Below are 11,028 nucleotides of genomic sequence, written 5' to 3'. Positions count from 1 at the left end.
TATGTCCTCTTTGGCTGCGGGTGGAATTTGGTGAGGGCATGGGCCCCAGAGATGATCAGTAATAAGAAATGAGTTGGTCTTGTCAAAGGCTACATCTTGGCCCCAGTCCCGCCCTCTCATGAACAGATCAGAGTCCACTCTGGGGAAGGGCGCAGCATTTGTCTTTATTTTTCCTCAGCGACTAAAGGCAGCAGCAGTGCCCTGAAGATTAGCAGCAGCAGCAGCAGCAGGTGGCAGGAAGGAGTGGAGTGAAAGGACACCAAGTCTTGGGGAGAGGGAAGGACCCTTCTTCGGCCTTAGAGGGGAGAGGAGAACCCTGAAGTGGGCCCTCCCAGTCCCGTCTCTGGGCACAGATCCCACCAGTCTGCTCACCAGTCTGCTCAGTCAAAGCAGAGTGGGTGCACTGGGGTGGACGTGTCAGCCCTGAGCACCCGGCCTCCAGGCTGCAGGAATATGAGCCAGTGTCTTCACTTTGCTCGTGCCTCAGTTTTACAATTGTAAAATAGGGCACTACCTAGAATACTGGGTACATTTTGTGTGTGAGTAAGAAGGGACCGCAAGAGGCCCTTGGCTTAGGGAAAAGCAGCCGGTCACTATGGAGTGGAGAGGGTCAGACGTGTGGCAGTGGCTTACTGGGGTTAAGAAGCAGCAGTCCCAGGGGCTTAGAGGCTGGGGCGGCCTGGTATGACACAGCAAGGAAGAGGCCTTTAGAAATGGGACAAAGTCATGCCCTGCCCCCATGGATACATCCCCTTTCTCTCCTGTTTCAGCATCTTCAAGAGGATGAGTCACTTCCTTAATTCCCACAATCCAGAGGCCAAGTGCAACTGGTCACCCACAACCCCTACTTGTATGCCTAGCGCCATCCCAATTGCCTCCTCCTCCATCTCTACCAGCGTCCCCTCCAGTCTGCACGGGGCAGTCCTCCTGGGCTTGACCTCTCTGTACCCACAGCTGGGGGCCAGGCAGCCCCCCTCTATCCCTCCCAGCACCTCATCCCTCTCCACGTACACAACAGATCCCCCAAGTGCTGAGAATCAAGCTCCCACCTGCCCACAGTGTGCCCACAGATGGCATCCCTGGATGGCAGCTCAGGTGGACTGAGACACTTGAGTCATCGCTCAGGAGGTCCTTCTGGGATCTGGGCAGGTGACTGCCCCAGGTGGCAGGACGTCCCCACCCATCTTAGACTGATCAGGGTCAGTCTAGAAGAACAACCCTCTGAGCTGGGCATGGTGGCTCCAATCTATAATCCCAGCTACACAGGAGGCTGAGGTGGGTAGACTGCTTGAGCCCAGGAGTTCAAGGTCAGCCTAGGCAGCATAGGGATATCCCACCTCATAAAAACCAAAAGACAAAACAAGCCTCTGGCCAGGGCTACCTTGTCTGTGGGGCCTTCCCTTTCCTGTCTGAGTCTCAGTTTTCCTCCAGCAGCCTGAGGAAACTCAAAGGCACAGTTCCCAGATACTCCGAGAGAACCTCCATCTCTGGCAACAGTTTCCATAACAACAGGAATCAGGGATGTGGAGGGCGATGTAGTAGGTACCCCCCGCCCTCCTCCCCTTCTCTCCTTCCTCCTCATTCTAACGCAAGCTGCTGGCCATGCCCCTCCAGACTGCCCCTTGGGGGTGAGTTTCTTGTTAGTTGGAGTTGCTGGGTGCTGGGTGGGTGCCATCTGGCAGGCCTGATACTGACGGAGCCTAGGGCAGCAAGCTGACCTAGGGACAGAGGAGGGAGGGGAGCAGCTGGGGTGGTGGGGAGCTCAGGTCTGGGGAAATGTGCCAGCAGAGGCGGAGCAACTATCCTGCTTCTGCCCGGGCCCCTCATGAGACGGGGCAGAGGCCACCAGGTGGGTCCTGCCTCACATCACATCCTTGTGCTCCTGCTTGGACTCCTTAATGACCTGCAGGGGACAGGGAACGTGCACAGTGCAACAGTTAGGAGTTCACACAGACCCCAGGTCCACCACCACGAGGCTGTGTAACCTTGGGAAGTCCCCGACTTCCCAGGTCTTTCTTTTCTTGATAGTAACCACAGCTGCCTTGCGTGGTGGTCAGAGGGGGTGGTGAGATAACACTGGGAAAACATTTAGCGTCATGCCTGGTGCGTGGTAAGCTGCTGGAGTAAGATGAGCTCCCACTGTGGTTGGAGTGGCGTGGCGGATACGCCAAATCCCCTCTTCCCATTCCCCTGGTAGTTTCCTTTTACCAAGCTGGAAATGGAAAGCCCTCCCCATCCCCAACTGTGTCTGCTAGAGTTGGAAGTGAAAGCTACTAACTTTAATTCTCTTTCTCTCCCTGGCAAGCAAGGCCCCTGAGTTTGAGGGTGAGAAAGAGAGAGTGTGTATTAGGATCCCATCTAGTGGCTTTGGTACCAAGGCTCCCCTTAGAACAGCCTATGGAGGGACTGAGGAAACGGAATTACATTCAGTTTCCTTGCGCTCCTCCAGAATTCCCTGGGGAGCTCCTGGGAGTTGCTGGGGACCTTCTATGTGCCAGCCCCAGGCTTTCCTCCATGGCCTGGCCTTGAGAATCCCTGGGGCCAGCCAGAGCCTGACTGGGCCCAAATCCCTCCTTACCTCTCCATCCCGCATCTCCACGGTCTTCACCACGATGTTCCTCTTGAGGTGGCCTTCTGACACAGACTTGGTGTCCAGGCTGGTTTCTGCAGATGTGGGGAGAGGAGGCCTCTCATGGACTTTCAGGGCATGAGCCATCCTCTCCCATGCCCGGCTTCCCCATCGCACCCCCCCATCATGAGTATGAGAACCTATGCAACCGGGCAGAGAGAGCCTAGGCTCTTCCAAACGGGCTGGAGAGCCCCCAAATCCCAATAGTGCTGCTGCCCAAGTCCTGGCTGTTCTGTCCAGTCAGAGTCCTGGCTGCTCTGTCTTCTGGCCTGGCTTCATTTCAGCCCCTCTGCAAGCCCTGGCCTGGCACCTGGCTTTCTGAAAACCCAGCACAGTATTGAAATCAGGAGACCAGGAGGGGCGCAGTGGCTCACACCTATAATGCCATCATTTTGGGAGGCTGAGGCAGGTGGATTACCTGAGGCCAGGAGTTCGAGACCAGCCTGGCCAACATAGTGAAACCTCTACTAAAAATACAAAAAATAGGCCAGGCATGGTGGCTCACACCTGTAATCCCAGCACTTTAGGAGGCCGAGGCAGGTGGATCGCCTGAGGTCAGGAGTTTGAGACCAGCCTGACTAATATGGTGAAACCCTGTCTCTACTAAAAATACAAAAATTAGTCAGGCATGGTGACAGGTGCCTGTAGTCCCAGCTACTCAGGAGGCTGAGAGAGGAGAATCACTTGAACCTGGGAGGCGGAGGTTGCAGTAAGCTGCGATCACGCCACTGCACTCCAGCCTGAGCAACAGAGTAAGACTCCGTCGAAAGCAGGCAAGCAAGCAAGCAAGCAAGCAAGCAGGAAAGAGGAAGGAAGGAAGAAAGAAAGAAAGAAAAAGAAAGATTAGCCAGGTGTGGTGGCTCGCACCTGTAATCCCCGCTACTCGGGAGTCTGAGGCACGAGAATTGCTTGAACCTGGGAGGTGGAGGTTGCAGTGAGCCAAGATTGCACTACTGCATTCCAGCCTGAGTGACAGAGGGACGCTCTGCCGAAGGAAGGAAGGAAAGAAGGGAAGGATCAGGAGACCAGAGCTCAAGAAGTCCCAACTTAGCCACATGACTCTGGGCAAGTTAATTGACCTCTCCCAGCCTCAGTTTCCTCATCTGTAAAATAAGGATGATGGGGCCTACTTCTCTAGGTGGGAGAGAGGAGACAATTAACTAAAATAAAGGCTGTTAAACATGTGGCACATATTAGTGCTCAATACACATAGGTCCCTTTCCTGTCCCCTTTCCTCTTTCCTACTTCTCTCTGCCATTTATCTGTGCTTTAGTGACCTGTGACTATCTAGGATTTGGCAGTATTACCTCTACTAGTCAGCCTGGTTAGCCTTTCTGATGCTGAATTAAGTCCTGAGACATGCATATCTAGTGGTCCTAAATATTCTAGTCCAGAAGAAGAGGAATTTTGTTCCTTAGCTAAGAATCATTTCAGGGCCAATGCAAGTAAAAAGTAATTTAGCTCTTCCCCCCCCCCGAGAGAGAAAAATATAACACGTCACATTCACTAATATTTAACATTAAGAGCAGGGAACATAAAACTTTATTCACTGCAAGAGCTGCGGTCCTGAGGGAAGAATCCTCTGAACTGAGTCAGCACTGAGCTGAGCGATGGAGCCTCAGGGATGAAAGAATAAAGCAGAGAGCCTGGCCCCCAGGCACAGCGAGACCCAAGGGGCCCTCCCAGTGACGGGAAGAGGTGAGACAGAGGCTGCTGCTTGCTCAGAGGCCCCAGAGCAGCTCCGCTGCGCACCCAAGGACTCACCACCTTTACCACTAACGAGCTCTGCCAGTTTAATGTACAGTTACTCTGTACCACGTCCTGGGCTGGGCACTGCAGTTCCTGGGAAAATGACGCAGTCCAGGCCCTTTAGGGGAAGCCTGGGAGGAGGGAACTCAGGGGGATTGGGAGGATGGGGTGGGTGAGGCTCACTCCCTGTCAAGCTGGGCAAAGCGCCGTGTCTGAGAGGCAGGCAGCTAACCGCGAGCCGGCGGCGCTCCATTTACAATCTGGTGAGCCTGTATTGGTATAACTCGTATTGTGAGGCTTTTGAGATATCTTGTGACCTTGTGATTTTCCCCGTCTTTGGTGCTTTTGCCCCCTGTAGTGACAAGCAGTTAAAAAAACAAAAACAGAAAACACTCAGAAGGGCAGTGCTTGCTCAGGGATCTGCAGACAGGGCAGATGTCAAGCTCTCACCCAGTTCTGCTGTAGAATGGGGTGCAGGGAGGGGAAGAGGGACCCAGGGCCTAGCAGGACAGGGGCAGCTGCAAGCCCCACCTAGAAGTACCCTGGTATGATAGGCTCTGGCTAGGAGTGCTGCAGTGTCACGAAGGCCCCCAGGGAGAGCTGGATCCCTTTGCCCTGATCCTCAGTCCCAGTCTGGAGCAACCTACAGGCCCTGGAGGAGGGGGCAGGACTCCAGTGCCCTTTCCACGAGGCCCTGCTGTACTGACCTCGAATCTGCAGGTTGGAGAAGGTCTGCACGGGAATGGTGATCCTGAAAGAAAGCAGAGGGAAAGGGCTGCCCAGGCTGCCTGGGACACCCCTAGGCTGGGTCTTGGTCTGGGGCCATCATGACAACTTGAATGCCCTTTTCCTTGCCAGGAAAGTCTAACTCCATCTCCTAGCTTTTTCCCCAGCAGCCAACGTGCTATCTGGAGTTCCAAACGTCTGCAAGGGGCTTGAGTGTTATCTGGGAGGGGCGCATGTCTATCTGAAGGAAGATGGAAAAGGGAGGGGAAAGTGGTGACGAAAGTTCCAAGGAGGCAGAAGAGATGGGTGAGGTGAGGAGTCCAATCTTGGCTGGGAAGATGGGGAGTATGCCTCTTAGTTTGGAGGGTGACCCAAGTCCTTGGCCTTGAGGCCTAATCAATATTGGTTGAATCCATCCATCCATTCATTCATCAAACATCTAGTGACTGCCTGCTATGTGTGAGGCAGGCACTGTGCTGGGCATTGAGGTGGGAAGGGATCTGCACACAAGGCTGAAAAAGACTCAGTCCCTGAAGGGAGCAAGGTGAGCTCTACCGTGAGGCAGCAGGGAGACTTCCCCAGGGGCTGTGATGAGGGCTCACCGGTTCTCCTCGCCCTCTAGCAGCTTCCTGTAGGTGGCGATCTCGATGTCCAGGGCCAGCTTGACATTGAGCAGGTCCTGGTACTCCTGCAAGTGGCGGGCCATCTCGTCCTTGAGGCTCTGCCCCTCTTCCTCCAGCCGCGCCAGCGCCTCCTGATAACTGGCCGCCTCCCGCACGTGGCGCTCCTCCTGCTCGCGCATCTGCCTCTCCAGGGACTCGTTCTGTGGGATGGAGCCGGCCGGTCCCGCGGAGCCCCGACCCGACTTGGGGAGGTTTCGAGGCCCGGCCCCCGGCCCCAGGCCCCGCCTCTAGCCCGGAGGTAACGTTCAGGCCCCGCCCTCGACCCAGGTCTTCGCCCCTGGCCCTTCTCCCCTGGCATCTCCTGGGGTGGCCGTCCCTGCTCCGCCCGTCCCCGTCCTGCCCTGGCCGCGCTCACCGTGCCGCGCAGAGACTCCAGGTCGCAGGTCAAGGACTGCAACTGACGCCGGTAGTCGTTGGCTTCGTGCTTGGCCTGGCGGAGCAGCTCCGCGTTGCGGGCAGCAGCGTCTGTCAGGTCTGCAAACTAGGTGGGGGACACATATGGGGGGCTGTGTGGGCCCATGGGCAGGCACGGGCTCTGGGAAATCAGGGAGGTGAGCAGCACCCCAGTTAACCCCAGGACGTTGGCCCTGGCTGGGACTTTTCCCAACAACTGTGACCCATGGATGCGGGCAGGGTAGCGGGCTGCCAGACCTCAGCACCTAGCACAACACCTGGTCAGCAAGCGAATGAATGAACAGTGCCACAGAATCCAGAACCTTCCACACTGACAGCTGCATCTGCGGGACTGAACACTGTCATCTGCCACAGCGGACAGCGGGTTTAGGCGAGCGGAGGCCTGGGTGTTTTGTGTGTTTTTGTTTTTTTGTTTTTTTTGTTTATTTTGAGACAGAGTCTTGCTCTTGTCGCCCAGGTTGGAAGTCAGTGGCACAATCCCGGGTCACTGCAACCTCTGCCTCCCAGGTTCAAGCAATTCTCCTGCCCCAGCCACCTGAGTAGCTGGGATTACAGGCATGCGCCACTACACCCGGCTGATTTTGTATTTTTAGTAGAGACGGGGTTTCACCATGTTGACCAGGCTAGTCTTGAACTGCTGACCTCAGGTGATCCGCATGCCTCGGCCTCCCAAAGTGCTGGGATTACAGGTGTGAGCCACCGCGCCCGGCCTCACCCTGGGTTCTAATAGCCCTTTCTCCCCTGCCTGCAGGGAGGTCCTCCCAGCCCCATCGGGCCCTCACCCTGCTCAGACACCAGTGGCTTCTGCCACTCACACTCCTCAGCTAGGTGCCCTGGCTAGGCTAGCATCTTGGGGCCCTGCCTCTCTGTGCTTTTCTGCCTCTAGGCTCTGTCCTCCACCAGGAATGGCCCTCCCTTCTTCTCTTCCTGTCCACAGCGTGCCTGTCCTGCCTAGCCCAAATGCCCCCTCTACAGTGTCTTTCCTGGCTCCCACACTACATATAAGCTCTGAGCTGTGGTGTTCTCTACGGGCACTATGTTTGGGTGCACGTCAATATCACACCTTCCAGGTCAGACACCTCTCTGTGTCCTGGGGGGTGCCTGGCATATGGTAAAGGCTCAGTAACCCAAAACAGACTGGCAGAGGCATGGAATGCAGGCTCCCAAGTGAGATGTGCTAGAGTTGGATTTCCAACTCTACCACTTAGGAGCTGTGTGACTTTGAGCAAATTAGTTAACCTCTCTGGACTTCGGCTCTCTCATCTGTCAAAGAACAGCACCTACTTCATAGTAAGGTAATCCATGAAAAGCACAGGGCTTAGAACAGAACAGTGTCAGCTACTACTAATAATAGCAATAGTAGCAGTAATAATAATGGGTACTTTTGAAAGCAATAGTGCCTGTGTGACCCTGGGCAAGCCATCTCACTTCTCTGGTGAAAGTCAGTCACCTGGAGAGGATATTCTCCCAGCTTCCTCCACCCTCCTTCCCCCATTCTCTTGTACAGAGCAAGAAGGGCTGCCTGGAGGAGGCAGGCTGGCCCACAGGCAGGGCTACCTTGGAGCGGTACCACTCCTCGGCTTCATGCATGTTGCTGGACGCCATTGCCTCATACTGCGTGCGGATCTCTTTCAGGGCTGCGGTGAGGTCTGGCTTGGCCACGTCAAGCTCCACATGGACCTGCTGTCGGGCCAGCTGCTCCTGGAGTTCCCGAACCTCCTGACCAGGGTGAGAGAAGCGGTACCAGGGCTCAGGGTGCAGGCCGCAGCTGGGGTTCCCCACAGCATCGTGTCCTCTTCTGCCTGCCCCTCGGCCAGGAGTTCGAATGCTCTCTTGTCTCTTTCCGTCTCCCTTAGTGTCTTTCTGTTTGTCTTTCATTTCCTGTCTCTACCTGCCAATCTCTGTTTCTCTCCTCTCTCTGAGTGTCTCTCTCAGTCTCAGCTTCTCTGTCTCTGTCTCTCCCTCTCTCAGTTGCAATCTCTGTGTTGAGCTTTCCTCCCTCTGCCCTGGCCTCACCTCCTCGTGGATCTTCCTCAAGAACCGGATCTCCTCCTCCAGCGACTCAATCTTCCTCTCCAGATCCAGACGGGCCAGGGTGGCTTCATCTGCTTCCTGGGGTGGCAGGAGGGGTGAGGAGCAGAGGGCCACTGGGGCCCCAGGCTCCTTCTCCCCATTCCTCAGCCTTGCCTTACCCCTCCTTCTGGGGCAGTGGGGAGCAGCACATTGCTCTGGTGGGCTGAGCTTGGGGGCTGTGTTTGGGTGGGTGGCCATCAATCCTTTCCTCCCTCCCCTGCCCCTCCCCTCCACCTCCCTGACCTGTCTATAGGCAGCCAGGTTGTTCTCGGCTTCCAGCCTCAGGTTGGTTTCATCCTGGAGCCTGGAGTGGGGGGACACATTCCTGGGTCCAGGCTCTTCTGAGGACACTTGGATACCTGCCTCAGTCTCCCTTGAGGCAGCTGTCACAGAGACCACCCCCACCCAGGACCAGTAGAGCAGCAGGAGGATTAAGGGTTGGGGGGCCTTAGACAGAGGACTTGTCTGGAGGATGAGCAGATGTGGGCTTTTGCCTTAACTCATTACTAAGGTGCCTTATCAGGGTTGGTGCACCTGCTTCTGCTCACACAGGCGCATCCACAAGCATACACTCACTGTTGCGCACACACACACACACACGCACATGTCCTCCTGCACTTGAAGGCACACATGCATGTCCTGTCAGCTCAGCGAAGCGCCATGCCCCTGGGCATTCCTCTGATCCCAGGTAACCACCTTTTGAAATGAATTTTATTATGAGCACCGCTTCACAGCTGTGCAAGTCAAAGTAACTTGATGGGGGTCACAAGCTGGTGGCAGGCAGTCACCTGTGCTTTGCGCCCAGACCTGCCTGCTCTTTCCCTCACTTCCTTCACCCCAGAATCCAATCTCCCTCATGGACATCAACCTTCTCCGCTTCCAACTCCTCCTTTATATGGACACAGGCGCAGAATAGGTGAGCTCGCTGCCCACAGTCACAAAGCCCAGCCATGAATGAAACACAGGGGCCCAGCTGCTCCTGCATTGCTTTCCCCAGTACGGAGGTGCTGAGGGGACCCTGGACTCCTGGCAGAAGGCATGCGAGCATCAGATCCCCGGGGCCCTGGGCCTGTTTCTGGTCCCTCCCATCATGTTGGGGGGCAAGGATAGTGCCCCATCAAGAGGTAGGGAGGCCCAGGGAGCAGGGAGGTTCGGCCCCTGCCTGAGACTTCTCGGGCACTCCCTCTTGGGGATTCAGCCCCTTCTGCTCACAAGGCCCCCCTTCCCCATCCCCTCCTCACTTCTGCCTCACAGTGGCCAGGTCCTGTGCCAGATTGTCCCTCTCAACCTCCAGCCGGGCGCTGTTGGCGGTGAGTTGATCGAGCTGCAGCCGCAGCTCTCGCAGCTCAGCCTGGTAGACGTCTGCCAGCTTGGTGGGCTCCTTGGCCCGCAGCTGGTTCAGCTCAGCAGCCAGCGCCTTGTTTTGCTGTTCCAGGAAGCGAACCTTCTCGATGTAGCTGGCAAAACGGTCATTGAGCTCCATCATCTCTGCCCGCTCACTGGCCCGGGTCTCCTTGAAGCCAGCATTGAGTGCCCCGGCCAGGGAGAAATCCACCCGGGTCGGGAGTGGAGGGGGCATTCGAGCCAGGGAGAGGCGGGTGCCAGGACCCAGACGGCGGCCAGGAGCCAGGCCCCCCACCATCATCTCCCCTGAGGAGACGTAGGAGCGGCGAGCAGCGGAGGTGATGCGTCTCCTCTCCATCCTGCTCTGGCTCTGCTCGCTCCTGGGATGCGAGGGCTTTATGAAGGAGTGGGCTGGACTGGCGATGCCCGGGTGCCCCTGGCAACACCCCCTGGCATAGCCTGAGGGGGTGGGGTTGGGCCGCAGCCCAGCTATGGGGAGAGCTCCCCTCACCCCACTGAGGTCACTGTGCCCAGAGGCAGAGCTTCCTGGGCACGCCAACTCCTGCATGAGGCAGGTGGTGCCTGGAGCCAGACCATGGGTCTGGGGCCCTGACTGCTGAAGCAAGAGGACCCTCTCTCTAGGAAGGTGGGTCAAGAAAGGGTTGGTTGGACCATGATGAATACTTACAATTATTATGCATCAATTAAAAAGGAAGGAAAGGGCTGAGTGGGGTGGCTCATGCTTGTAATCCCAGCACTTTGGGAGGCTGAGGCTGGAGGATTGCTTGAGCCCAGTAGGTTGAGGCTGCAGTGAGCTGTGTTTGCGCCACTCCAGCCTGGGCAACAGAGAGAGACCTTGTCTCTCAAAAAAAAAAAAAAAAAAAAAAAAAAAGGGAAGGAAGGGCTGTACCAGATGACCTCTGACCTGCTTTCCAACTTTTTGATTTCATAACCCAGGCATTATCTCACTCAGCTGTAAGTGCCTGCAAGGTGCTGGGAATTTGGCGAAGAATGAACCTGTTCTGTACCCTCAAGGGCCACCTCATTTCCTACTAGGCCTCATTCCCAGCAGACTCCTGGAGTCCTTCCCTCGAACACAGATGTCCCACATTCCTGCTCTCTGCCCATTCATTCCCTGGAGTTCTGGGGCTGGGGCTGGGATTGGACACCAGCCCTTTGTCTAAGGGTCAATCATGGCCTCTATGTGGCAGTGGAGGTCCTGATAGGGCAAGAGGGGGCCGGCACTCTCTTGCCTTATCAGGACTTTAGCCCCTGGATCTGTCCCTCCAGGTCACCCCTTCCTTGTCTGGCCTCCCTGTGCCTCTCTCCCAGAGACCAGGCCTTGACAGCTCCACAAAGCAGTTACGCATGAGCTGGCTGTGCTGGCTCGTCTTTATTCCTGCAGCGCCC

The 11,028-nt window shown here is 56.3% G+C and overlaps 1 protein-coding gene across 3 annotated transcripts; it reads right to left on the bottom strand.

Annotated features, from left to right (window-relative positions):
* Nucleotides 1–145: 145 nt before the first annotated feature.
* GFAP (glial fibrillary acidic protein) lies at nt 146–10,005 on the bottom strand. 3 transcript variants are annotated; one of them, XM_003806514.5, is made up of 9 exons: nt 9,516–10,003; nt 8,518–8,578; nt 8,218–8,313; nt 7,759–7,920; nt 6,143–6,268; nt 5,707–5,927; nt 5,086–5,129; nt 2,579–2,664; nt 146–1,903 (listed from the first exon to the last, which is right to left on the bottom strand). In XM_003806514.5, exons 1-9 carry the CDS (start codon nt 9,974–9,976, stop codon nt 1,862–1,864), a joined length of 1,299 nt encoding a protein of 432 aa, XP_003806562.3. In that variant the 5' UTR covers nt 9,977–10,003; the 3' UTR covers nt 146–1,861. The 3 variants fall into 3 exon arrangements, with proteins under 3 accessions (XP_003806562.3, XP_063454723.1, XP_063454722.1); XM_063598653.1 differs by lacking the exon at nt 146–1,903 and having other exon boundaries at nt 2,586–4,730; nt 9,516–10,005; XM_063598652.1 differs by lacking the exons at nt 146–1,903; nt 2,579–2,664 and having other exon boundaries at nt 4,925–5,129; nt 9,516–10,005.
* Between the last annotated feature and the right edge of the window lie 1,023 nt (nt 10,006–11,028).

Source organism: Pan paniscus, chromosome 19 (genome assembly GCF_029289425.2).
Source record: "Pan paniscus chromosome 19, NHGRI_mPanPan1-v2.0_pri, whole genome shotgun sequence".
Taxonomy (NCBI): Eukaryota; Metazoa; Chordata; class Mammalia; order Primates; family Hominidae; genus Pan; species Pan paniscus.
This window is presented reverse-complemented; position numbering and strand designations above follow the sequence as displayed.

What these genes read in the sequence shown, in the direction of transcription:
- GFAP (XM_063598652.1), bottom strand. Translation starts at nt 9,976, where the DNA reads ATGGAGAGGAGACGCATCACCTCCGCTGCTCGCCGCTCCTACGTCTCC. An exon ending in ACCTGGCTGCCTATAGACAG is followed by an intron (nt 8,314 to 8,517) that starts GTCAGGGAGGTG and finishes CTGCCACCCCAG; the next exon opens with GAAGCAGATGAAGCCACCCT. An exon ending in TGGAGTCTCTGCGCGGCACG is followed by an intron (nt 5,928 to 6,142) that starts GTGAGCGCGGCC and finishes TCCATCCCACAG; the next exon opens with AACGAGTCCCTGGAGAGGCA.